The 27,625-nt window shown below is 59.8% G+C and overlaps 1 protein-coding gene across 9 annotated transcripts in view; it reads left to right on the top strand.

The window, feature by feature from the left end:
* Positions 1–27,625, top strand: part of HDAC4 (histone deacetylase 4) — a 288,003-nt gene that overhangs the window by 197,940 nt on the left and 62,438 nt on the right. For all 9 annotated transcript variants that reach the window (XM_086720110.1, XM_086720109.1, XM_086720108.1 and 6 more), the window contains 4 exons: positions 7,940–8,060; positions 12,037–12,158; positions 21,518–21,649; positions 24,895–25,007. In XM_086720110.1, the coding sequence (XP_086576236.1) occupies positions 7,940–8,060; positions 12,037–12,158; positions 21,518–21,649; positions 24,895–25,007 (488 nt within the window). The remainder of the gene's footprint in view (positions 1–7,939; positions 8,061–12,036; positions 12,159–21,517; positions 21,650–24,894; positions 25,008–27,625) is intronic.

The following is a 27,625-nucleotide window of genomic DNA, read 5'->3' as shown; positions in this document are numbered from 1 at the left end:
TGCTTCCCCACCAACCCTGGTTGCCATCAGCACTCTGAGTCTGGCTGCGAGCGGTCGCCCCTGTGGCTTCAGCCTCACAGTCTGATCACCGGTGAGACTCGGTGCGTTTTCATGTCTCCTGTCAGAGGGGTATATTCCTTTCCTGGGAGAAGTGCCTGTTCAAGTGTCTTTCTCATTTTTGTGGTGGGTTCTCGCCCTTTTCCTCGACTTGGGTAGTTCCCTTGACATCCCCGCACAGAGCTCTCCCTTGGTGTGGTGTGTCCCACATGCTGTCCTGTGCTCTGCTCTGTCTGCTCTGCCTCATGGCGCCTTTTTTTTTTTTTTTTAACGTTTATTTATTTTTGGGACAGAGAGAGACAGAGCATGAACGGGGGAGGGGCAGAGAGAGAGGGAGACACAGAATCGGAAACAGGCTCCAGGCTCCAAGCCATCAGCCCAGAGCCCGACGCGGGGCTCGAACTCACGGACCGCGAGATCGTGACCTGGCTGAAGTCGGACGCTTAACCGACTGCGCCACCCAGGCGCCCAATGGCGCCTTTTAAACAGCACAGGCTCCCGCTGCTCCGGCGGCCTGATCAGTCTTCTCTACACTGGGTTCAGGACACCTTCCCACCTGTGTTCTATATACATTTTTATAAATATTCTCTTTCCAAAAGGCTGTTGGTTTTTTCCTAGAATACGCAGCTAGTGTATCACTTTTGTGTTCAGTTTGTCTCTCCACTTAACTATTTTTAAGTTCTTAGTAACTGGTTTTATACATAAAAGTAACAACTTTTATGATCGTTAGTTACTAACGGCGTATTTTGCTTCTGAAATCATATACTTTAATGTGTTTTTATTCTAATGGCCTGGTTGAGTTTCGATGTAGAAAGCATGTCAGAAGAGTTTTTACTACATGTGAGATCTGATTTTTGTACCAGTATTTTAAGGTAATTCCTAAAGCTGAATGGTACACCTCATTACATCACACCATTCGGGTAAGACGATGGCTTATGGGGTCCGCGATGGCCCATGATGGAGACTCCGGGCATGAGGACAGGAAGCCGTCAGGAGAAGATAAATTGCAGATTTGGGTTGGCAACATATGCCCTTGGTCTTTGAGGGCAGACTCGTATCTGCGGTGGGCTGATGGGGCAGGCGAGGCGGCCATGCTCACGGGTCACTGCCCAGCCCGCTGGCTCAATGACACCGTCCTCCGTTCCCACCTCCGCACCAGCCCAACCACTGCCTGTATTGTGTGAGTGGACTCCTTTGTGTCCAGGGTCCCTCCTGGCTGAGGTGTGGCCAGGGCATGACCACCTTTGAGTGGTGTGGCATGTGAGGTCAGGAAAATGCCCCAGATGTCCTGATGCACTGGTCTGGAGGGGAGGGTGGGCATCAGCGCTGACATTTCTAGAACTCCCTGGATGATTCTCATTGCAGCTGGGGTTGGGCCGTGAGTCTAGGTGAGTCCGCTTGCTGTGTGTTAGGGATCTGTCGTAGGGGCTCCATGGCCTGTCGTTGGGGGCCGCCTTCTATGCTGGAGAGCCGCCCGGTACATGACAGCACCTGGCGCATATAGGAGCCCTTCTCCTGGGGGCCCAGGTGTGCTTGGTGGGGTCGCACGCACACAGCGGCCTCTGCCTTGGGGCCTGCTCCTTTCTCCTCTCTCAGGCTTTGCTTTGGCCTCAGTGGTACATCCGACTTATGTTTTGCTTTCGAGGAGGGTAATTGTTGTTCATCAAAGGATGGACGTTAAAACTAAGCATCAGCTAGTTGATGTATGCCACAACGAACCAACAAATCCAGGTTTTCAGATTTGCTAAAAAGCAGCTCAATTGGTTCCTAGTAGTTTACCAGAAGCTTCCAATAAAAATAACATCTTAAGCCTCACAAAATGTGAAAAGATTTGCCTTCGGAAAACATCTTAGATCTGTTTACAAGTCAAAAACAATTTCTTCTCTACCTCCTAAATCCCCCCCCCCCCGACCCCCACAACTGGAGCGTTGGAATGTTCTCTGCTTCCCTCCTCCTCGCTCGTCACTCACAGCAGCCCTGGTGGTTTTCAATTTGTGGATTTGGGTGGTCAGGTTTTATTATTAATAATAAACTGTGTACAGTGTGGGTATTTGGCTCGCTTGTGTAGGCTTTGCAGCCCTGAGTGTGGTCTTGTGAGAAGGCAGGCCTGGCAGGCCCCTGTGCCCCGCGCCACTGGGGGCAGCCCTGCACCTATGAAGGAGAGCCTTGTTCCCACCAGCTTAAAGGGCGTTTGTGGGGAAATGCAAATGGCCTGGGGCGTCTCCCGTTTGTCAGCATTTGAAAATGCAGGGCAAGGCATCTGTTTAGTTTCTTGGGGTTTTTTTAAAAGGGAATTTCCTATTGAATATTTAATTAAAGTTTTGTTACATTGATAAACATTTACTGTACTTTGAATTTAAATAATTCTGCAGTTTTCTTTTGCTTATTGATAGCAGTCAATGCTGTTAGCTCTAAGGAGCAGTGTATTCTTGGAACTTGTGGCAGGTTTCGTCTCGTTCAGCATGAACACATGATCTTTCGTCAGGGAACTTTTACTTAGATTAACTACATTTAAGAATCTAAGACATACCGTCTTTTAACACAAATTCAAAGGGAGAATCAATCGAAGGCAAGTCTTTGTTCTCTGGGACGAATACAGCTACGCTTTTCGCTGTTATTTACAAGCACAGCCCGGGTGGGGAAAACGTGCCATCGTTTGAGGCAAAGTCATTCACTTTATTTTAAAAAGGAAAAAAAAAAGAGTGGCTGAAGAGGCTGGAGTTAAAAGACCCAGCGCCTGGTCCCACGTGCAAAGGGGAGCTTCCTCAGAGCCCAGCGGGGCGTGAGAAGAAGGAGCCAATCCCGGGCAGAGGCCACATGGAAGACCTGCGACGGGCCGTGTCCAGAGGCACCTTCTCCTCTGCCTGCGCCCACGGGTGCCTGGTCCTTAGATCCCCTTCCCTGTGAGGAGGGGACTTCATCTCTTGTATTTTATTTACATCTTTATCCCCATGGCCGGATCAGACCCTGGCGCATAATTACGTCTCTGGAAACCCTGTCAGATGGATGCGTGATAACCAAGGGAATACATTTTTTTTAAGTAAAAATGAAAGACATTTGGTATTTGTTTATCGAATGTGTTTTATTGACTCTATAATTTTGGTTTAAAGTGGACGAATCTAGGGGCGCCTGGGTGGCTCAGTCAGTCGAGCACCGGACTCTTGACTTCGGCTCAAATCGTGATCCCAGGGTTGTGGGATCGAGCTCCGCATCCGGCTCTGCACTGAGGTTGGATTAAGATTCTCTCTTAAGATTCTCTCTTCCTCTGCCCCTCTCCCTACCTGTGCTCACTCACTCTGTCTCTCTCTGTCTCTCTCTCTCTCTCAATCTAAATAGATAGATAAGTAAGTAAATGAAGAGGAAGCCGGAGGAGCACAGAGTAACGTATGGAAGTGTGGAATCGCTATATTGTACACATGAAACTAACATGACACTACGTAAACTAAAATTGAAATTAAAATTAAAAAAAGAGAGAAGAAAAAAATTTTACTCAAGTATTTTATAAGTGTCAAAAGAAGCGTTTTGCGATGCATGTTGGATTGGAATTGAGGACACAGTTAGAATGCAAAGATTTCAACATACGTGACCAGGACAAACAACCTGCAGATAAGAAGTCAAGGTGGCAGAATCTGTTGAGAGATGGGTCAATGACTGGAAGGATGACAGCTCCATTTGGAATCGCCTTCACGTAAAGTGCCAAGAAGAGAAGACGGTCCCTCTGTGGCCCAGCGTCACACACCTGTGGCCCGGCGTCTGCCGTGGGTCCCGCGTGTGTATGGGTGTGAGTCGTGCCCACCTCCCCTGTGAGGAAGGGCCCGGTGCGTCAGCCTCCAGCCACAGGTGGCCTGGGAAGGGCCAGGGAGGGTCCACCCTTCTGACCAGGTCACCGTCTGCCCCCTCTTGGAAGGTGGACTCGGCCCGACGTGCCCAGGAGGTGCTGCGGCATTCGTGTGGTGTATTTATGTCGGAACCTTCCTGAGCTCAGGGAGGTGGCTGGTCCTGATTTGGTTCCACAAGAGCCTGGTAAGGTGCCCTGTCCCGGCCCGAGCTGGCCGAGGGACCCCATGTCAGTCCCGCAGACGTATGTCCTGCCGTGAGGACACAGCAGGCAGCTCAGGGCACAAGGCCCTGCCGGTGGCTGGCAGGTGCCACAGCCCTGGCCAGCAACAGGGCCAGGGTCTCCTCCAGGAGGGGCCGCTCTCCTTCGCCACGTCCCGCCGTGCTTGCCTGTCGCTGGGATTTGTCGCGTGCACTCCCTGCCGCGGTGGGGCGTTTGTTCTTTGCCCTCCTTTGAGTTCTGGAGCCCGAGACATCAGCCAGGGCTGTGGCCGAAGCAGGGAGAGTCAGAGGCCGCCTAAACCTGGTCCTCGGGGCCAGCTTGTCCCCAGAGGGCCCTCAGGGGAGTCATAAGCATCCCCCCACCCCGTGGAGGGCAAGTGGAGCCACCGGGCCGGTGGTTCTGGGGAAGATCCGGTGAGCTAACGCACAGTTTGGGTTTGCTGGGAAACTTTCGGGAACAGCCTTGCCTGGCCCACCAAGAGTGTCCGCTGCTTGTCTGCTATTTTGCGTGGTCCGCTCTTCCGGAAGCAGTTTTGCAGGACCAGGAGGCCATCTGCTCTTCCTCCGTCCGGGTCTTCCTGCTCCCCCTCCTCCCGCTCCTCCTCAGCAGGAAGTCTGATCCTCCCTGCGCGGCCAGCAGCCCGAGAGGGAACAACCAAACTCCTCGTTTCACTGTGGTTTCTTTCATCTCCGCAGGTTGCGCGTATCTCGCACATTTATTGGCCAATTCGCGTTTCCCCTTCGTCAGCGACCCTCTGCGTCCCCTGTCCTTCGTCTCACTCCTGGTTGCCAGGCCCGCCGTGTACGGTCACGGTTAGCCCTTGGCGTATGTTCTGCCACCCTCCTGGTGCCCCTGCGCTGTCATGAACGCCACGTGACTGCATGCCCGGGCACGTTGTAGGCAGGTCTCTGTGTCTGCACGTGCGATCTTCTGACACGTCCACTTGCAGACAGGAAACATGGGCTCTGCACGTTCAGAATCTGTGTTCCCTCTGGCACTGGCTACGTTTTGGGGGACTGAGCCGCGCTGCCCGGAAGCAGGTGTGACTTTGTGCCTTTGGTCACCCCCCACGGCCCGGCCTGTTAGCGTTAGTCGTCCCCCGTGCCCTCCTCACGAGTGTCGCCGGGACACCGTGCCCGCTGGCTGGCACCCGGCACGTAGAGGGCTCTGGCAGGCTTTTCTTCTCACGTGCCCCTGGGGACATGTCCCCAGAGCCTGGGAAGGCCCAAGACACAAGTCCGTGTGTCGTGACGGGAGCTTCTGAAGGTGGTTTGGGGTCGGTTTGGTGAACCTGTGTTTCCCTGGATGATCTAATTCAGACCCTGTTCCCAGGGGTCTGTGCTGTCTGACTGTCATCCACGACACACGCAAGGCCCACTGTGACCTAACTGCGGGGGACGCTGCCCTGGAACACGGCAGACATACGTACAGCTGGACAGAATTCAGTGTGCGGATGATAACAGTGGGAAGAAAGATGGTTTCTCTGATGATGCTAACAATTCACGAGCAACCTGTCAAAATACCTAGAGAGTCACATACACCAAAATCCATTTCACACGCATCAGAAAGAACCGTGAACACATTGCAACAGCAAGCACATAAATGAATGAAAGCCCAACACCGGGGAAACAAGGATAAAATAAAACTTATTATTTACCAAACCAGCGAAAGGAAGATCAATTTCAAAGCTTCCGGGAAATGGGGAAACCAGAGCAGATTACGTGCAAACAAGCGTTTGAATATCAAATTTGGGAAACAACCAGTATTTCCCTCCTCTGTTGGGAGGAACCCAGTTCTTTCCTCCTGCGTTTGCCCTTTACGTAGACCCATGCGGACCCGGAACGCGACGCTGCTGGGATTGCCCACGACGCAGCGCTCCGTTACCCCCGGCTGTCCTGCAGCCCTTCTGTTTGGACACTGCTCAGCTGAGGGCTCGGTCCCACAAGTCCCCCCGGCAGACGCCGGTTGCCGATCCAGACTGTCACGCGAGCGTCTGACCAGCCGCTGTAGGTCCTCAGAGGTTCCCACAGCCCCCTCCTTGCTTGTTGAACTTGCCGGCCGGCTCACAGCACCCAGGGGGAGGCTCCTGACACTCCTCGGTTTAGTAGAGGACGTGGCAGAGGACAGAGATGAGCAGCCAGGAGAAGCAGCGCGTAGGACGAGGTACGGGCAGGTCGCGGGCGTGGGAGTCTCTGTCCCCGTGGAGCTGGGGCGCGTCGCCCTCTCAGTACGTGCATGTGCTTCCCAGTGTGGACACCCTCTGCACCCCATACTGGGACTTTGTATGGAGGCTTCCTGGTGAGCAATTATTAACTCTGTTTCCAGCCCCTCTCCGCCCAATCCAACGGGGCTGAGGATTCCAAGCTTCTAATCACGGCTTGGTCTTTTGGTGACCAGCCCCTCCAGGAGCCTTCCGAGAGTCCAGCCAGGGTCACTGCATCAGAACAAGAGATGGCCCTAGTGTTCTTACCACTTAGGAGTTTACAAGGGTTTTAGGAGCTCGGTGCCAGGAACTGGAGGCACATGCGCGTGCGTGCACACCTGTAAGTCGTGTGGTGATCCCAAGTACTGAGAGAGATGGGGTCACGTGGTGATCCTGAATACTGATAAGGGCATGGTCAGATGGTGACCCCGAGTACTAATAGAAGAGACAGGGTCACATGGTGGTCCTGAGTACTGGCAGAGAGACTGGGCCACGTGGTGATCCCAAGTACTGATGCAGACCAGGGTCACGTGGTGATCCCGAGTGTTCCCGAAGGTACAAGGTGCCTGCCTCTGGTGCATGGCCACGGTTGGCTCGTGGTGGTCAGTGTACGGAGGCATTTTGGGAAGCAACTAGAAGGTGCTTTGAGGGGCTCCTGGGCGGTTCGGTAGGTTAAGCGTCTGGGTCTTGATGTCAGCTCGGGTCAAGACCTCACGGCGTCTCAGATGGAGCCCCGGGTCGGCTCCGGGCCGAGCGTGGAGGCTGCTTAAAATTCGCTCTCTCCCTCTGCCCACTCCCCCTCCCTCTCTTCCCCCCTCAAGTAAATGAGTAAATAAACATTACTATTAAAAAAAAGCACCGCTGGGATTCTCGACAATAACGGGAAGCATTGACGCCACTTGCAAGGGGAAGGCAGGCGGTGCCGCACGGGGCGCTGAGAACGGATCGGACGGGGCAGGTCTTGCGTCAGGGTGGTGGCTCTGGACTTGGATCTGTGTGCGCACGTCTGTCTCTCCCATCTGCAGCTTTCGGTCCCCGGGGCTGTGAACAGCCAGCCCCCGAGAACCCCGCGAGGCGCAGGCGCTGCCCGCATGCAGGCTGCCCACACGGGCCCCGGGGAAGCGGCCCAGGAGCAGAAAGCCGCCTTCCCTCGGGCGCGAGGCCGCCGCGGACACGCGCGTCACGGCGCACCTGCTCCCGTCTGCTGGTGGCGGTGCGTGCACACAACCTCCGGGGCTCGGCCACGTGTGCCGTAGCGGGGACGGAGCCGCGTGCTGCCCGCGCCCGTTCGCCACATGCTTTCACGTGAGGGTCCGAAAGTGCCCCCGGCGGCCGATCCGTGTTAGGTGACAGTGAATCCGTCTGCTGGTTACTTCTCCGTGGTCGATGGGGCGCGGTTCTGCGAAATGTTCGTGGGAGGAAGAGCCCTTCTTAACCCTTCTCCTGTCCTTCCCCTTCCTCTGAGAAGCCTTCCTGGCACCAGCAGCGTCCCAATTTCGGGTCGATTTCGGCTCACAGGCCGGGCTCCGAGCCGCTGCTCCCTCCCCAGCACAGAGCTGCGCATCCGCGCCGCTGGGCCGCCACCCCCGGTCACCTGTCCGTGCTTTCTCCCGCGCCAGGTGCCGTGGCCAGCACAGAAGTGAAGATGAAGCTTCAGGAGTTTGTCCTCAATAAAAAGAAGGCGCTGGCCCACCGGAACCTGAACCACTGCATCTCCAGCGACCCGCGCTACTGGTACGGGTAAGTGCAGGGGTGCGGGCGCCCGGGCCTGCTGTCTGGGGCCCCAGTGGCCGGGCATCACCCGTAGGCCGGCGCGGTACCGGGTCTTCACCCTGAGAGGCGGGGGAGGCTGTGGGCAGAGACTCGCCAAGCAGGGAGCGGGCTTGCGACAGCTGGCGCAGTCCAGCGGCAAATGCCAGGACGGTCACCCAGACAGAGTGGGGCCGGTCTCTGCATGACAGAGGCTGGTGCCTGGCCGTTACTCTTCTCCCGTGTATTTTGGCCACAAAAGGAGCCACCTCACTGGCACCGCGGTCTAACTTGTCCGTGTGCACCCGCTGGATTTCTACCCGGTGTTTCACTGACTGCTAGGCAGGTCCGTAGCATCTGTGCTGTTTTTCATGTTCACGTGAGGAGCCCTTTCACAGAGCCCACGTGGTTGAGAGAGGCCACAAGAGAGCCTCGTTCGTGCTAACAGCCGGAGAGGCTGGCGCACCGCGGCAGGAAAGTCCGCGACAACGCCCGCACGCAGAGGGATGTCCCCTGAGCACCAGCCCGTCACATGGGAGCTGGCCCCGGCACAGGCCACGTCTGGAGCGGAGGAGCGGGTTTATGTGGCCTTAAGCAATGATCAAGGGTGCTTTGCGGCTTTTTGCTTTGAAATCTAGTTTTCTCCCGTTTTCAGGGCTGATTTCATCTCTCACAAAATCCAAAAGGTGGTTTTCATAAATCAAAATATGATTACCTTCTGTTTCATTGGGGGAAAATGTATTATTCTCAAGCTCCCAGCGGACAACTGTGTGGGCTAAATAAAAACCCCACCACATTCCGCTGAGATGATCCCGAGGACCTGGCAGGTGACACCAGTGACCAGTCAGAAAGTACTTTGATTCCGAGGCAGAGATGGTGCCCTCGTTCTGTGTGCAGCCATCGCTCGCTGCTCGGTCCCTTAAGCTGCACTCATCGAAGCATGCTGCTGGCGTGCACGCTGCTCAGCCGGGGACACGACTCACACGGACGAGCAAAGGCAACAGCGTCCCCGAAGAGCCACGGGTGACACCGTGAGCCCCAGAGCCACCACGTGGAGGATTTCTTAGAACGCTTGTAGCGGCCCCCGGGGGCCCACGTCTGGCTGGGGTGCTTGTTGTGGGAAAGCTCCATCCTCCCCTGGGGTTGGGGGCTATGGGCTGATGCCCCACGGAAGGCGGTTTGGGGAGCGGGTGAGACGGTGTCCGCGGGGTTTGCGCTGAAGATGGCAGGAAGGGAGCGGGGGCGGGGGCCTCAGACCAGGAGGCGCTGGGGGAACCCGGGACCACAGGCCTGTGGAGGCGGCAAGAGGGCAGGGGCTCTTGGGCCTGCTGGCGGGAGGGAGGCTCAGATAGCGGGGCTGCAGTGGTCGGCGGGCGGGGAAGCACCAGGTCTGGGAGGTAAGGCTGGTGAGGGGCCAGAAGACTGTGAGCCTGGAGGAGGTCACGTGGTGGCAAGCAGGAATCGTGGGTTGACCGCGTCCGAGTGCTCGGATGGTGGCCGCGGTCGCGGCGGAAGATTGGGGTGGCCGGTGCCAGGCTCCCCTGTGAGTCGGGGGGATCCTGGGGTGGGGAGACCACTGGCAGGAGCGGAGGCTGCGGTGACGGGTTCATACGTGACAGGACAGAGCCTGTGGGCTGGGAGAGCACGTCACCTCCCGTCATGGAGGCTGCAGGGAAGGGGGCGGTCCCGGCAGGAACAGAAACAGAGCACTGAGGAGGGAGCTTGGAGTTGAGGGAAGGGCCGCAGGGTTGAGGGCAGGTGAGGGTCCCAGAAGGGGTTGACAGGGACCGCTCCCTGAGCAGGGCTCCCCGAGGTAGGGCCCCGACTGGACGAAGCTTGCTTGCTCTGGGTTCAGGTCCCTCGGAGGGATTTGGGGCACACAGGCTGGAGTGCGGAAGAACGTGGTCTCAGGGAAGTCAGCCAGGGGACAGCGCTGTTTGCACGGAACTTGGCCTCTGTCTTGCTTTGTCACCCCGAGGCCGACATCGTGGAGTGACTGTCATGTTCACTTGCTGTTGTGAGGGTGAAAACTGGGTCTTCCTGGAGAAGGAACTGAACTTTGACCCTAGCTTCGCTCCACCCACAACAATTACACAAATGTGAGAGCGCATCGGCGTGCCGTGCCCGTGCGGCCAGGGACTGGACCCGGGCCTAGAGCGACCACATGTGCCCGGTCCCCAGGAGGGTGTGACGGGGGGGGTGGGTGGTTTGCCCTGGAGGGGCCCCGGGGGCCTGTGCGGCGGGCACCCCAGGGCCACAGGCGCCAGGAGCTGAGCTGTGCTGCCGGGAGTCACTCCCTCGAAGTCTCCGGCCCGAGACGGGGCAGCACCAGCGGTGGCACTGGGGCAGCCTGCGCCCGGACCCTCCTGTCGAGGCTCCTCCGAAGGCTGGACCGGGGGTCAGGAGGTTTAATGCTGACAGCGTCTCGAGACAGCAAACCGGAAGAGAAAACCTGCCAGGTCTGAAGCGTAGCGTTTCCAGCTTCTGGCCGCATCGGAAACGATCTACAATTGAAGTCTCTAGCGACACCAGATATTATTTGTAGTAACGTCCACCGATGCGATACCCCGTCAGTAACTATTACTTCGCTCTCCCGTCCCCTCACGCACACACAGGTCCTCCCGTGTTTCTCACGGAGGAAAAGGCGAGTTCTTTCCCACGTCGTGGCTTGGCCCTGAGCGACTTGGAGCTGACCGAGGGGATCCCCTCTGGGGATGTGAATCCGTAGAGAGACAGTGCTGCCCTCAGACCTTTCGGGAGACCCTGAGAGAACGGCCCCCGAGGGGAAGCCTTCCCACCCGAGGCGGCGACCCCCCGCGCGGTACCGGTGTGTGGGTGCACCTGTCCCGGGAACGCGAGCGCGTCCTGAGGAAGGAGCCGCGCTCTCGCTGCTGCTGGCAGGCGCCCGGCGGGCCGTGTCCGGGGCTCTCTGAGCACTTTGCTGCCACGTAGCCCGGCCGGGCCCCACGGCCCACGTGTCAGGGCCACGCTCACAGGGCGGGTCTCTGCGAGCGGCACATTCTCCGTGAGCAGCACCAGTCTGCGCTCAGATATTTAAACATCCACCTGTAGGCATTTAAGAGCCCACAGTCTCCATTCAGACAACGCCAGGTGTGTGCGTACGCGGTGCTGTGGATCCAAATAAACAGGCTACCAAATGCCAAGTAAAGTAAGTTGGCAAATCGTTTCAGGTCATTAAGTAGATCACGCAGTTGAAAGACGCAACGGGATTCATCACGCCTTGCGTGGATGCTTCCAGCAGGGCCCAGCCGGCCGTCCCACCGAGGCCAGTTGGCCGATGGTCTGGCCAAGGGCCAGTGGCACCGCTTCCGCAGCCCCGACCCCCGCTCCCGCCCCCCTGCACCTCCTCCCGGAGCCCGACCCTGTCTCCCCGTGTTGAGGATTGAGTCATGCCTGGCTGGTCGCTAGGGGCAGGAAACTGCACAGACCAGCTTCCAGGCACAGGGTGCCCTAGTCCAGACCCGTCGTCCTCAGAGAAGGGGGCCGACTGGGTGGCTTTGGTTCCTCTCGAGGTGCAAATGACGGTGTTTTCTGCTGAAAGGACGTCCCTTTGGGGACCCCAGACCTCATCATCACCAGCTCCAGACACACCCCCAGATCTCAGTCACCTCTGACCGCCTTTGGTTCTGTGCACATGCAACCCCCCCCTCCCCCGACCCGTCTGCCCCAAGGACAGGCCCTGTGCGTCTGGCGGTGAGCCGGTGGGTGGCCAGAGAGCAGTCAGTGCAGGGAGCCCCCAGGCGGGAACAGGATGACAGTGGGGGGTTGCACGGGCCCTCGCCCCTCCTGCACCAGGGTCCGGCAGCGGAGGTCGTGCTCGGCCTGGGTTCCCGAGTTTGGTCTGGCCCCCGCCAGGAGGCCGGTCTCCATGCGCGGCCACAGCTGATCCGGGGCTGATGTGACACCCTGGCTAACTCGGCCGTCTGTCTCTGCCTCTTCTCTCCAGGAAAACACAGCACAGCTCCCTCGACCAGAGCTCCCCGCCCCAGAGCGGGGTGTCGGCCTCCTACAACCACCCGGTCCTGGGAATGTACGACACCAAAGACGATTTCCCGCTCAGAAAAACAGGTCAGTGCCCGGGTCTGCTGCTGCCTGAGGGCGGGGCTCCCAGCCGGCCCCTCCCACATCCCCAGACGCTGAGCCAGGCTGGGATGCGCACTCAGAGGGAATCCCAGCTCATTTTTAAGTATTTGGGGTTTTTTGAAATTATTATTAGAGCATCGTGTTAAAATAATCCTTAAGCGCTTCCTGACGGTTCATACCAAAAGCAGCGAACCTCACGTAAGTACAGCTGCCCTTTAACACTCAAGCTCATTCGTGAACAAGAGCCTAGCTCATGGCGTGCTGCACTTTGTCACAGCTCGGAGCATCCCCTGGTGGGCCCGGGACACGGCAGCTCCCGCCCACGGGCCCAGGGTCCTGCCGGAGCAAGGCAGCCAGTGTTCGGCCCTCAGCGCCGGCTCTAGGCAGGGCCTGGGCAGCAGGGGCGGCCGGGGGCCCCAGGGTAGGAGCAAATGTATTCAAGAAAGGACCTCATTGTGTCCCGCGAGGACATGTCAGCACGACGCCTCAGGGTGTGTGCGGCTCTGTCTCCAGCAAAGAAGGGCATTCAGACTCAGGCTCTCTTGGACTCTGTCCAGCGGTGATGGTTTCAGCGGGCAGTGGCTTTTAAGAAAGATCAGAGCGGCTGTGGCTGGGGCATGAGGGTGGCCGGAAGGGCAAAGGCCAGAGGAGTGCCTTCCAGAGGCTTTGCCTCGAGAGGTGAGGGCCGGCTGTGGCCACGGGCTACCCTGGTCACAGACGCAGCGCGTGGAGCCCGCGGGTGCAGAGCATTGTGGGAAACTCCAGGGCGCCCTGCTTGGTGGAAATGAGGCCCTTGTGGCACAGCTTTTTCTTTGTAAACACCAATCTTTTTTACCCGGAGGATCTGGGTTGACTTTTGACAGATACGCTTTGAGGCAGTCATATCAGCATCTTTACGCGAGTGATGAGGCTTTGGGGGACGGGGCTGGACGGCTCCCCCGCCGCCCCACCCTAAAGACAGAAGACTCGGGGCCTCTCGGTAGTCAGAGCTGTGCCCCGGCGGAGTCGGTGTGGCACGCGGGAGCAGACCCTGAATCCAGAGCCAGAAATTGTGGGGAGGCCCCTCAGTAGTGCTTGACTGACGGTCCAGGTGTGTGAGATGGAAGGACCGCACCACGAAGGCCACGGGCCTGGAGCTGGAGCCCAGAGTCCCCGACCAGCACCTCGGTGGGGTTGGCCGAGCCGAGGCGAGGACCCTGCAGGCACGGGCAGGGTTTCCTTTCTTGGCGAAAGGAAGGTGCCACTGCGGTCCTCTTCTCCTCAGTTTGGGGTACGTGGCTCTCACTCGTCCGCTGAGAACGGTTGTGGGTTTGCCTAGAGAGAACCCACGCGCTCTCCAGAAGCGCGTGGTGGCCGGTTCTCCCGGGCTGGCCCCCCAGGCCCCCTTCTGGAACTTGGTGCTGTGTTTAACCACACTCACATCCGCAGAGCAGGAGGTCATGGGCAGCAGCGGGCACCGTGCCGGGAGAGGGGCCAAGACCGGGCCTGCCCCAGGTGCTCGGGGCCCGGAAAGAGTGAGCCGCCGGAAGCTCCCCTCACCCGAAGTGCGTGGGCAGGTTGTGGGCTCCCCCGTCCAGCAGCTCGGGTTGGATCTTTTCACTGGCTTTGAAGCTCTGTGTGCCCTCTGATGGATTCCTTAGGTCCCCTTGGCCTCAGTTTCCCATCAGTGACATGGGGCCCTGCACCCCCATATCTACCCCGCCGTGGATACACTGAGCAGGCAGAGCTTCCTCCTGCCCCGGGTTTGGCGAGCGTGGCCCCCAAGGTCCCGACGGCGGAAGCAGAAGTCCGGGGACCTGGCCGCCAAGCAGAGCCACCCACCTCTGGCCCAGGGGCCTCACCTCGCCTCTTCCCCCTGATGTCCCAGGAAAGGACAGAGAACGTCACCTGCCTCTGGTGGCACTCACGCAGCTCCCTGGCCTGAGCCCACATGCCCCACTCTGAGCAGAAGTGGGGGTGCCCGTCAGGGGACGTTTGCCCCGGTTCTGTCTCCCAGCCGAACGAGGCCGGCACCACCCGGAGACGGGCCCCTGTCACAGGACACAGAACCCGGCGGTGACCTCTTATAGCCAGGGTCCCGGAAGACTCCGGAGGCGGGACAGTGAACTCCACTGCTGACCCGCTGCCATTCCCCAGAGCTGTGTGGCCCGTGACCTTTGCCTCACAGGCCCCGTGACCTCCAGTGTTTGTGCCTGCTGGCTCCCGTGCTGCCTTGGGCTTCTCTGGGGTCTGGAAACAGGGCCTCTAACACCTGCTTGCCCGGACCTTGTGCCACAGCAACCCCCCCACCCCCGCCCCAGGTCCTGTTCCGCTGAGAAACGAAGACTGTCCTGGTCACAGTTGGGGAGGTGCCGCTGAGCACGCGGCGTTCCAGAAGAACTTAATTAAGATTTGATTGCGGGATCCATTTTTTAAAAGGGCGTCACCAGCACATTAATAATATTAATAATATAAAGATTTCAGTGGAAACATTTAAGCCACTTAAGGGAATAGAGTGTAGTTAGGTGTCCTGTATCATTCTAAAAGTGTCTTTCCAACACTCGATGTCAGTAATTCTAAATAATTTATAGCTGCGTTTCTGTAAGAGTCGGTAAGAGGAAAGACTACAAAAATGGGACTTTGAGCGCACCGACTCACCCACGCCCCTGCGCGTTCAGGGGGTGACTTCGCCCTGGCTTGGGGGCCGTGGCTGGGTTCAGATCCAGCTTCCTTACTCACTTCCCAGAGGCTGGGTCATAACGGGTGGGTCTGCTCTCCAGAGCAGAGGGAAGAAGGTGGCGCCTGGTGGGTCCAGCCCCGGGCAGGAGTGCATGATTCCGCTGGGTCACCCACCCAGCAGGGGGCGAGGTGGGCCCGGCACCGGCTCCCCTCCCCCGCCCGCCCAGGCAGTGCCCGTCCTCACACTGTGAGGCTGTGCTGCTGAGCAGCACCTGTGCTGCTGTCACATGAGCATCATGAGGGTCATGGTGCATCGCCCCAGGACCGCACCCAGTCACTTGGTGCTCCCCTGGTGCCTCCTGAGGTGCCCTGACACCCAGGGGATGCAGTCCCTGTCTGTGGAGAGCCTGCGTGTCCTCGAGCGGCTCCCCACGGCTGGCGGTGACCCCTGGGGGCGGATTCTGAGGCTGATTGCCTTGCCCAGTCACACCGCAGTGAGTTGGGATCCAGACTCAGTTTCCTGTGCTTGACCAGCAGCGCCCTGTGCCTGCACCAGGGCGACATCCGCTCTGCCCCCCGATTTCTGCAGGGCGGTGACTCGGTGAGCGTTTGCCTCGTGCATCCAGGGTGCTGGGGTTCGAGCTGCTGTGGTGGGCGGGGAGCAGGACCCCCTCAGCACAGGGGCCAGGCCAGGGAGGGGGCCCAGGCACGTGAAGGGCAAGGCTTGTACCCCAAACACAAAGCAGATGGATTCAGGCCCCTTCTGACACGGTCACGCTGGCCTCTGGGCACCAGGGTCCCGTTCCGAGCCCGCAGCCCAGCATGTCCCTGCCGCCTTACAGAGATCTGCCAGAGCCTTCCGTGGCCTGTGCAGAGCCAGGTGGGTTCTCTGTGCCCTCCGCAGCCATGAAACATACCAACAAGCCAGCGAATTTTCCCGTGTCCTGGCGAACCGAATGACGTTCGTGGCATTTGGTTCCGTGTCCGTGTGAGGAGTAGGCTGAAGTTACCAGGACACGGAATGGGCGCGTTTCATACACGACGCTTGGCTCTGCGGTTCGGGAAGGGGCTGCTTCCCGCGCTGCGTGCCGTCGGTACCTTGTTCTGAGCCGCTTCGCAGAAACCCCTGTGCGGGTCGGTAGCAGGGACAGGAGGGGATGATGCCCACGCGCTACGGCCGGTCGCCTGTGATAAATGGCCCTCGAGCTCCTGCTCGGGGCTGGGGCCGCTGGCCTCCGCCCTCTCCGAGCGGTCTCCGAGCAGGGTGTGGGAGGCCACCGCGGCCTGGGCAGTGCTGGCCCCGCCGAGCACCAGCTGCCAGGTGGGCAGCCTCCCTCGGCACTCAGGGGCTGTGTGCTCTTTAAAAACCGGGTGTGAGTGTTCAGAGAGCTCTTCAAAAGGCTTTATTGTGTTTCCAAAGGAGAGAGAGGGTGGGTGTGGTTAAATGCCAGGCAGCTTCTGTGCAAGGAAGTTGGCTCACGTGTTCTGTGCTCCGGCCTTTCGACCTTGACGACCATCACCCTTGGCCCTCTGATATGCAGAGCACCAGCTGGGATCTCGGACCGGTCTCTCCGAGAGCCACGTCCCACCGTTCAGTGGCACGTCCACACTGCTCCCGGTGGCCAACGGAAATCAGCTGGGGGACACGACACCTTCAAGCAGCGTGTGGTGCTTCTTTTCTTTATTAAAAGATCACAGAATGTGTGCCTGTAACAGATTAAAACACACATCACACACACATCCTGAAGCTCAGTTCCCAGAGGCTGCTGCTATTAGCTTGGTATCTGTCTGTCCAGAGACCTTCCATCCCTGCGTGTGGCAGTGTTGTCCGTGTGCGCCGTGAACACGCAGGCCCATCTTTTTGTTAAGAAAAACGCTTGCTTTGCATTTTGTCCTGTGTTTTTATCTTTCAGGCAGTATGTGTTGTTCACACGATTCCATTTCGGGGTAGAAAGATTGATACCTGTTTCTGTGTTATTCTCACGTGTGGGTATAAATTGCAACTCTTTTGTAGCGTAACTTGGCCAACAAATGTGGGTACCTTTGCTCGCTTGTGCTGGTGTCTCTGTGGGATGGGTCCCTAAGGACGGGGCTGCCCGCCTGAAGGGCTGCGCGCTCTGAGCGACGGGGCGGATCACACCACATTGCCGCCCGTTTGTCCCCATTTCGTCAAGCAGGCACTACTGTGTCCGTCCTGGCCCACGCGACGGATGAGTGCACCCTGCTTCCTTTGACGTTTCCAGGAGCGGTTCCGTCACGGCTAGTAAAGCTGGAGCATCTTTGTGATTATTTTCCATCCTTCCTCGTAGAATGTGAGCTACTTGCAGTGGGGCCCTGGGTGGCCGTGTCATGTAGCCGGCGAGCTGTGCAGAGCTCAGAGTGCCTGCCGGCCAGGCCGGGGCTTTCTTGTCCGTCCCTTGGGCACAATGTCTAGAACCACACTAGACAACGGGCAGGGTTCCTAGGTGTTCAGTGGATGGAAGTCCAATGGCCGATCTCTCATCCGTTTTCCTTTGGGTGTTTTCTTGGGACTTTGTAGGAACTCTTGATATGTTAATACCAATCCTACGTCAGATACATGTGCTACAAAAGTTATATTCCAGTTATATTTTGGGGGTTTTTTCTTTGTTGTTTTCAAAGTAGATAAATGCACGTCAATCAGAGAGCCCCACTAGGCTCAGGACGGGAACACATGCCCCTCCCTGCCCTGTGACAGGTGACTTACAGAAAGTATACACCAACATGAAGTGGCCCTGCCTGCATTTCTCTATTTACACAACTTGTTTGTCCTGAAGTTGCTTCGTTTTCTGTGTGCCTGTTATTAATCCACATGGAGGAGCCCCTGCATAGCACGTGGTCCAAAGGCCCCCCTGGGGCCTGGGGGACATGCTCCCGGCCCCCCACCCTCCTGGGGAGGCTCCGCCCCTTTCCCAGGACCCCAGGGGCTCCTGCGCGGCCCCTCCTTCACCTCGCACGGGCACAGGAGCTTGCGCCGGATGCGAACGTGAGTCCTGGCATGCTGGCGGGTGTCCCCACTGGCTCACATCTGACCGATGACGTGGTCGGGTGCAGAAGCCACTTTCCTGCAGGACTTTCGCGTCTTCGTCTTGCGTCCGAGTGACCGTTGGGGAATCCAGCACCGCTGACGAGGCCCACCCCTGGTGCCCGGAGCTCCAGAACCCTGCAGGGCCTGCCTGGCGAGGGCCACTGTGAGGCCTCCTGGGCAGCAGGCCTTCTTCAGATGGAGCACAGTGTCCCTTCAGTCACCTTGTTAGCGACCTTCCCCGCTCTGCCCTGTCTTGGCTCTTTGTCAATCCAATGTCGGACCTTTGCACTCCCGTTTTCCAAATTTCTCACCTTTTTCTCCAGATGTCTTCTTCCCACACTTGCACTTCTGTCCTGTGCCTTGTCCTGGGTCTCAGGAAGGGGCAGCTGGAGGCACACGCTCCGTCCGCGTGCCCGGCCGAGACGGCGTCGTGGGCATCCTCGGTGGCTCAGGCCCTGCTCTCCTTGCTGGGTGTGGGGGCAGGCCCACACACCAGTGACTGCTTCCAGAAGGACCCTCCTCTGTGCACGCGCCATGGGCACGTACGGCCCCTGTGCCCACCTGGCTGTTAAACAGTAAAATGTTCCCACCCTGAAAGCGGTTTACGCTGTGACCGACCCTCAGGGAGAGCGCGACGTTCATAAACTGGGTGTGGGTTAGGGTTTGTCGAGCGCGCTCTTCGTCTCGGCCGAAGGCACTTCCTGCCCAAGGAGGGGCGGGTGCTGGGGAGGGGGTCGAACTTTAAGGCAAGATGAGGATAGCTTAGTTTGACTTAACCTATCATTTACCTGATCGCCTCTGAGGAGAAACCTCCCGGCTCCCCACGTGCCCCTGGCAGAGCAGGCACTGTGTCCGTGGATCCGGTCAGCGTCCTCTGTTTCGTCAGCACACGGCTGTGATCCACGTCTCCCAAACACCTCCCTCAGGCTCTGGCTCTCGGTCTGCCGCGGCTCTGTTTGAAGGAACACATCCAGGCGTATCCTTCCTCCTGCCAGCCCCGTTGGGAGCTGGCATGCGTCCTGAGGACCTCAGAGGCCGGCAGGAGCTGCTCGTTGGGGCCTGTGGGGGTCGCGCAACCCTGCACGTGGCGGGTGCGGTCTCCAGGGTCCGCTGTCTCGCCGATGGCCTGCCGTGCAGAGCGGCCTGGGTTACACGCTTTCGGCAAATCTCAGGAAATACGCTTAGGAACGGCTGGAGTGGGGGTCACCGTGTCTCCTCTGTGGGGTCCGCACGATTTGTTCGAGCTCGCGCAACGCCTGGGCCCGTGGCTGCTGGAGAACGTGCCTTCTCCAGAGCACAGGAAGGGCAGGAGGGCCTTTGCTGCACCTCAGAGCCCTTTGCAGCCCGGCCAAGGTCTGGGGGCAGGTGGGGGGGGAGGCCGGCCCAGAACCTACACTGAGAGGTGACTGCCTTCTTTCCCGCCTGGTCCCCAGCCTGCTGCTCAGCCCCTGGTCCTGCACCTGGGGGTTCCATGGGGAGGCGGTCCCGGGCGCCCCAGAGGGACAGGGAAGGGCCCAGACCGGTGTGTGGAGCCCTTCTGGTGCCTTAAACTGGGCTGCGGGCGGGGCACACCCCGCTCAGTTTAATGCCCTGCTTTCATCTTAAATGAGACGTTTGACATCTTGAACACAGTGTCCCTCGTTTCGGTTCTGCACTGGGCACCGCACATGAGATGGGGGCCCGCGGAGGGGCGGGCGGGGGGAGTGTGCTCAGCTCCCAGGAGGCGGGGCAAGTCCTTCAGACCGGCCTGACTTTCATGTTCAAGCACGGGCAAGGGGGAGACCGGCAAAGAGACAGATGAGCAGAACCCTTTCAGGGGCCACCGTGAGGGGAGTGTGGCCGTCCCACGGTCCGGACAGCGGGGCCAGCAGCCGCGTGCGGTGGGAATGGGCTTGGGGCCTGCCCGGCACAGGCTGCAGGTCACAGGGAACCTGGGGTCCTCGGGGAGGATGGTCCCGGCCGGTGCCGTCGCCCGACCAGGTGTCGGGAGCGTGGTGACCCTGCCGCCCCCGCCCCCACACCCCATGTCCCCAGGCGCTCCCCGCCGAGGGCCGCGCTGTCCTGCAGTCTCGGGGGCAGCTGCCGACCCCTCCTCGGACAGAAGGTTGTTGAGAGGACCGTTGGTGTCCTTCTAGCAGAGACCTTGGTGGCATTAGAAGAGCTGCTGTTTTCTTGCCGGTTAGCCACATGGGGTCGTGGCCTTTCTCTCACGCTAAGTAAGGCCGAGAAACCCCGCGCAAACCCAGAAGTGAGTGAAACACAGGAGTCTGCGTTGCCCGCAAAACAAGTGTGAAAGCAACGAACGTGGATCCTCCGCCTGTGGAGAAGGTGAACCCCTCCCACTTCTCTTGGCCGCGGAAGTCCTACAAGTGGACGGGCACCCGCTCTAAGCCCAGATACCGCAAAGGGGAAAGGGCCCGTCCCTGCCTCACACCCTCCAGAGCAGGGGGGCCATCGGGAGCATTCTGGCGGCTTCTTCAAACACACCTTCGATTCCTCCGGGAGGCGGCACTCAGGTGCCCGGCCGCGCCCTCCGCCCTCCAGGGCCCACAGAGCCGGCCTCCTTCGGGGAGTGGGGTCCCCAGGCCACTGCCCCGCCCTCCACGCTCCCCAAGGGTCGGAGTCACGGTGCCCCTGAGATGCACGCGTGGCCTGCTTCTTAAAACCCAGTCGTCTTAGTTGTGATTCCAGAGGGAAATTCGACTGCATTGCGTGGCACTCTGGAGAGCAGTGAACTTCCTGTTCCAGAAAGATTAAAAACAGCAGGGGTGCTGATTAAAAACAAACAAACAAAAAGGTAAAAACGAGCTAATTTGCAAACGCACAAGTCGCAGGAACTTGAAAGCAGTCAAGTAAAACCCCAGAACGCCAACGTCTCCCAGTGGTGCTCTTACCCCTGTCCTGGCCCTGAAAGCTGGTGGCCTCGTGGAGTTGGAGATTCCTGCCCAGGTGTCCGGACGGGGCACCTCTGGGTGCAGTAAGGCACTGCCCAGGCAGCTCGCACTGGGGTGCCCCCCACTTCCCCAGAGGTGCAGCTTGATTGGTACGCGGGGTGGTCTGGGCTCCGGGTGCAGAGGCTTGGGAACCACTGTGGGCTCAGATTTGCAGGTCTGCACAGCACAGGGCCGTTAACAAACCAGACCAAGCCGAAACACCTGTGTCCCCCGTTCAGGTGGACTCTGAGGGAGGTGGGCTCGTTCACCTACACGCAGGTGTGGAGGGCTGGTTGGCCTTAGGACCCCATGGCGGCCACTGGCAGAGGTCGCCGGGAGCCCCAGCAAGCAGCTTGTTTCCAGGTGGTTAGACGTGGGAGGAATTTCTGATACGCAGGTGAATGAGGAAGTGGAGACTATAGAAGCCGTAACAACATTTGTGGGCCGACGCCCCGAAACGACCAGCACAGATAGGTAACCCTGTCCGAAGAAACGGAGCCGAAGGCGTCCGACGGCCTTTGTGCATCTTGTGGGACTGAAAAGATGCTGCGTAGGCCTCAGGAACGCTGCCTTCGCTCTGCCCTGCAACAACACAGCAGGGTTGAGTGGATATTGACCTGATGTGCATGGTTTTTTTAGCTGCCAGTGAGATAAACTTGGTCCCCGTCGTGAGTGTCTGACTATAACGACGTCTCCTTTTTGTGCAGCCTCTGAACCCAATTTGAAATTGCGGTCCAGGCTAAAGCAGAAGGTGGCCGAAAGACGGAGCAGCCCGCTGCTACGCAGAAAAGACGGGCCCGTGGTTACCGCTCTAAAGAAGCGTCCATTGGATGTCACAGGTACGTCCCGTGAGTCGTGGAAGCCCGGCCACCGCCTTCTCCGCGAGCCGCTGCGAGCCTTTCCGAGACCTCCTCCGAGGCCCTGCGTCTCTGCACGGCACCTTGTCCCCGGGGCGCCAGCCGTCCAAGAGCCACAGCCAGTGCCCTGGCAGGGGTCTCTAAGCACGCCCCCGCACCCCTTGTCTGCTCCAGGCCTCAGCCACGGAAAGTGGCGTCCACCGGCCTGGGTACGGTCAGGGAAGTCCTGTCTGACGTCGCACCGGGTGTTTTCAGGAGTTTTGAGTTGAGGTTCCCCGATCCTGCCCCGTCCATGGTGAATCACACGGTTGTGAGCTGCTCACCGCCCATCACGCTGTCTGGGCCACGGGGCAGGGGTCCTACGGGTGGGAGGGGGAGAGAGGAGGGCGACCGCTCCTTTCCACTTTCCTGGTGAGCGTTGCTCTCGGCCCCCACCTAGCGGCGGACACGCAGAAGTACGCCCCCGGCAGAGCCCGGGCCTGAGGGGCGGCCTCCTTCCTGCGGGTGCCGCGCCCCCCACTGCAAGGGTGCACCTCGCTTCCAGAGGGCCCACCCCGACCCCAGGCACATCCCGCTTCACGAGGGTGGGCCCCACCCTGAGGCTGCGCCCCGCTGCAAGGGCACACCCCAGCCCGGAGTGTGTGCTCCCGCTTCCTGTGGGTGCCCACCCACATGCCCGAAATCAGCACCCCGAGAGAGGCGCCGCTCACAAGTGGCTTGGGGGCGAGGCGGGAGGGAGCCGTGTTTGCGGCAAGCACAGGTCCTCCTTTGAGAGGCAAGGCTGTAGGTAGCGGCCTGTCAGTGGTAGGTTCTCAGGGCCCGAGGAGGGGGGCTCCCCGGGGCTGGTCCCCGTGTGGAAGCGGCTAGTGCCGCGCACACGGGTCGGAGCTCCGGCGCCTCTGAGTTAAGGTGAGAGCTCTTTGGGGCCCTCCTGCCCTGTCCCGCTGCGCTCCAGGGCCCGTTAGCCAGGAAGACACCCCCGACGTAAGCTCCTGCCTCTGAGCATCTGTGGGAAAAGCGGAAGCTCTTCGTGTTTCGGCGCAGGGTTCCGCGCCGGGTCCGTCGAGGACAGACGGGCCTCGTCTGAGGAGAAGAGCGTTGTCACTCGGAGTCCCGGAGTCTCCCCAGCTGGGGGGGTCCCCTTCGAGGCTGTGAGTGCAGCTGTGTTTCCTCTGACGGGTGCCTGGCGTGGGCCGGCCGCCCTGATGGACGGAGGAGCCCGTGCAGTTATTTCTGGCCACGGACTTGGTGAGGCGGGGCCGTGGGCAGGCTCCTTCCTGAGCGCCGGCTCTCGTGTTCACGTGGTCAGCCCGTGACGGTTTCATGCTACCGTGAGTCCGCACCAGGTTACACGTAAAAGTGGGGGCACGGGTCCTCGCCTCCACGGAGCTCAGGATCCGACTTGAGAGGCCAGACCGTGCCCGCCCCAGCCGACGGGTCCCGGGTAGTGCTACCGCAGAGGAGTCCGGGGCGGGCAAGGCCGGGGGGGGCGCTTGGCAGATAAGTGCAGCTGGCAGAGAGACGAGAGGAGATGGGCTTCTGGGCCCCACAGACCCCAGGCAGCCGGGGTAGAGCTGGCTATCCTGAAGGCAGAATAAGCAGTTCAAGGAAGGTGGTGAGGGTTCTGCAGCAGGGGCGCGTGGCGGTGCAGAAGGAGGCCCACCGGTGTGTGTGTTGGGGGGGGGGGCGGCTGGGGGCCCGGGGGGGGGCACGGCCGGGCGGGGCCCGGGCTGCTTCTCCCCGGTGGTTAAAGCCGCGCGTGCGGCAGGAGCAGAGATCTAGCCGGAGCCGCTGCTGCTCACTGTGGGGCGTGTTTCCTTGCAGTCTGTCTTCTGTGTGCCCGTCCCGCCGCCCAGCCCATGCCACACGGTGCCCCGCTTGTGCTGATGCGAATAACACGATTACACACTTGTGTTCGTCTCTTACACCACTTTCCCGCAAGCGGAGCGAGCAGTAATCCGCGTAGTTGAGTGGGAAACGGTTGAAGAGCTGGACGTGTATCTTTATTGCCCCAGTTTCTCACCCGCTTGCGCGAGAGGGTCTGTGTGGTGACCCTGCAGGGGACACACGTTCGCAGGAAGTCAGTGGAAGCCGGCGTGTAGTCTGGGACGGGAGCAGCAGGGATGGCGTCCAAGGCGGGGCCCCGGGGACCGCCCCCGAGGGCCAGGAGGCCTGGAGGAGGCGGCTCTGCCTTGTGCACGAACTGTAGCAGTTCTTCCCCCCGGGCCCTTCTCAGCGGCTCCCAGTCCCGTGACGTATAAGGAGCCGTGACCCCCAGTGAAGAAGTAAGCCCTGGATTTGGTGTGGGGGCAGCAGGGACCCGGTCTGAGCTCACGTCACTGTCTGGGAGGCCTGACCGTGGCCAGGCTGCCGCGGCGAGCCCGAGCGGGTGTCGCCGGGCCGACGGCCGGCCGGTCGAGACGGCCAGGGACCCCAGAGGTCACAGTCCGTGGTGAGGCCATTGTTACGATGCCCACGACACAAGAAAGCAGAGAGAGCTGAAGAGACGCTCCCACAGACACCGGTGGCACGGCGGCTCCGGTGGCGGTGAGAAGGGGGCAGGGTGAGCACGTTCCCCGGTCTCAGGCAAGTCGCCGTGAAGCCTGGGCCCGATTGGCAGGGCGGACCCACCCGTACCTTGAAAGTCACTTGCAGGATAAACTAGTGTGCGATTCCAGGGAACCCCGACCAGTCACAGCAACCAGGGCGGCACCTGCCCTGGGCGTCTGATGTCGCCCAGGAAAAGCGAGAGGCTTTCGTTCCAAAGGAGCCCGGCGGCCCGTGGCTTTGCTAGCGAGCGCGGTAAATCTGACCTCTCCCTATTCAGAGTTCCTCGGCCTCTGTGGTTCCCAGTCTCCTGTTGTCGGGTTATTACTGAGCATTTAAGGGCTTATCTTTTTGGTGTAGAGGATCATCTCGAGGTTCAAGAGGAATAAAGTCGGTAACGTGCGCAGCTTAAAAGGCTCAGGCGGGGCCTCCACAGAGCCGTACGTGTGCAGAGCTCGCCAGGAAGTCAGTAGCAAAACCAAAAATAGGGAATTAGCCTCACGGCCCCTGTTCGGGGACCGCGGTCAGGCTCTTTCATGATGTGACTTGTGCCGGTCAGCAGGTGGGAAGCAGAAGTCCCCGGGAGGCCCTCGGCGCCCAGGCCCGGGTGGGCACCTGCCACGGCCTCGCCCAGAGCCTCTGCGCGGAGCGTGGCTCACGGATGTCTCTCCGCCCCACAGACTCGGCCTGCAGCAGCGCCCCGGGCTCCGCGCCCAGCTCGCCCAACAACAGCTCCGGGAATGTCAGCACCGAGAACGGGATCGCGCCCGCCGTCGCGAGCATCCCCGCCGAGGTCAGTGCGGGCTTTCCGTTCCTTTCTGTTCCCTGCGCCGGCCTGGTGCATTCAGATGGTTGGTTCCCTCGAGGTGACCGAGGTTTGCGGGTGCCCTTCGGCCCGGACGGTTGAGGCCGGGAGGCACCCTGGACGGGGCACCGTTGGGACTTCATCCCTCTTGCCTGCCACTGACCACTGCTTCTCCTGCAAACGTGAGCCCCGTGTCCAGATGGGAGAGCAGCTCCGAACCCAGCCTTTCCTCCTGGCCTCCTTCGGAGCACGTTCCATCCGGCCGATTCAGAACACAGACGCGTGGGCCCGTGGGGTCCTAGATGCCTCGCTGCTGTGTACCCCTGGGGCTCTGCACGGTGGCCGAGAACCGTTGTTGGAAGAGAATCAAAGTGTTTGTTGTGCTTTAGAAATACACAGGTTAAAACGTCAGCCAACAAACACACATCCGTGTGTCGTGGGGGAGCAGAGTAGCATGGGCAGGTGGTCAGGAACCCCAGAGCCGGCGTTTCGGAGGCGCCTGGGTAACTAACCACCAGCCTGAGACACATGGTCAGGCCCCCGCCCCCAGCTGTGCCACAGGTGGAGAGGGGCGTGGGCACAGAGAGGGTTCTGGAGGCACTTGGCAGAGAGGACGGGTGCTCCAGGGGAGACAAGGGGCCCGGGGCTGGCTGCCGGTTGTGCCCTTGACCAGACCTGGGTGACTTTCCGGGCAGTGGTTTCCAGGACCTTCCTTCCGTGCTTTCTTTTTCTACCTCGTTCTCTTTGCCCCAGCTGCTCACTGCACAAGTGTCCCTGGAGCGCCTACCTCGGGCCAGCCCTGCACCAGGCCCAGGGGCCAGAGGGCCAGAGGGCCGGCCAGCAGCCTGCCTCCACACAGCAGGCTGTGCGGCCTGGGAGAGGCAGGCTCTGGCCGGTGCCCAGGAAGAGCAGGGGAGCTTCACGCTATCGAGCGAGGCCACCGGCAGGGGGCGCCCTGCGTGGGGAGCCGCCTCGCTGCGGAGTTCACGGAGAACGGAGCCCGAAGCGCCGTCTGCTTCATGCCGCAGACGGCCCCGCCGAGTGGGAGGTCTTTCTGAGTTCTTTTTGAGTTCCTGCTGACTTACAGGAGGGTACAGTTGAGTACACGTAGTCACTTAACTTTCCCCCTAGATATTTAGCAACGAGTCCTCCCCTCCCGCAGGGTTGACAGATCTTACTCGGGGTATATGGGCGCCAGGGCTGAGCCTTTCCGCCCCCTGTTTGTAGACACCCGTGCGCACAAGCACGCGGCAGAGCTAAGGTTGGCGCTGGCTCCTCCGCTCCCCACCCCCCCAGGTCTCCCCCTGCCCCTGCTGAAGTACAAGTCCCGTGTTCATGTAAATTGAGCTGCTGCAGACTCACCGATAGGAAAGGGCCATCCCGTTTACCGCCCTCTGGTGGGCAGGGGTGGCCTCTGACGGTCAGGTCCACCTGGGGGGCCTCTGGGGGTTTCGGGCGCTGGTAGAAGCTGACCTCTCCTGAGAACTCGCAGGCCTCGTGACGCCCCCGCTGGCTGCAGCCCCTCGGGCGCAGGGCGACGTGGGTCCTCGCTGGAGCGCCTCCTTTCACTGCTGTTCTGCCAGGGGCCCCGGGCCGGGACAAGGTCCGCGGCCTACACACGGTGGAAGCAGGCGCCCCGGGCCTGGAAAGGCAGCTCCCTCCAGCCCAGAAGGCCCGGCGTGAAGCGGGCGTGAGACCAGGCTCCGATTTTGGGCGGAGCGCGTGGGAGCTGATGATCCTGTCGCCCCACGGACGGAGACCACCAGCGTCACGCACGCGGGCAGTCAGCCTCCGAGCAGTTCTCAGAAGGCTGCGTTATTTCTAAAAATAAATTAGGTTAAAAAAAAAAAAAATAGAGTGATTATAAAGAGGAAATTATAACGTTGCAGACATTGGGACGTTTGCTCGTTTCGTCCCTGGGTGATTACAGCCCGGTGGTGCCTGCTTTCCTTGGCCGTCTCCATCATGTTCTCCTCGGCACAGCGTGTCGGTATTTCTTCTACTTGGACCAACGGTTTTTCTGTCTGGGAAAAGTGCTTTCCACGGTGGTCGTCAGCTCGTGACTGTGCAGGGTCACGGTGAGTGAATGCTTTGTAGCCCTGTGGTCTCTCCAGGACAAGATACACCAGGCGCCCCTGCGCGAAAAACGCTTTCCTTCCTGGTTTGCGCTCATGGCGTCCAAACAGACCATAAGGTGTGTGTGTTTCCAAAGGACGCTGAAATACGACCGCGTTAAACAGCACCTCAGGGATCCTGTGAGTTACGGATATTTGCACACACATGCCGTGAAGCGGTACAGGCACACGTCTCTTTATCGCGCATCACAGGTGTTGCCCTTTCTTACGAACCGAAGACACCAGCCTTCCGTGGAGGAAGTCGCTGCCGATGGGGTGGAAACAGCAAGAGAACCAGAATTGCAAGCGGAGCCTGATGACGGGACTGAATGTGTGGCCGCGGTCTTGGGGGAAATCTTGAACGGAGGAGGAGTTGCTTCTTGGGGAAGTGGTTTCTTGAGGCGGAATCTGCCGCCGGTGACGATGCCGTGAAGACTGTTGACGTGACCACAAAGGATCTGGAAGATGCATACACTTAGCTGATAGAGCCGT

Source organism: Puma concolor, chromosome C1, assembly GCF_028749965.1.
Source record: "Puma concolor isolate L17-30 chromosome C1, mPumCon1.1.hap2, whole genome shotgun sequence".
NCBI classification, from domain to species: domain Eukaryota; kingdom Metazoa; phylum Chordata; class Mammalia; order Carnivora; family Felidae; genus Puma; species Puma concolor.
Note: the sequence above shows the minus strand (reverse complement) of the source record. Positions and strands in the feature narration are given on the sequence as shown.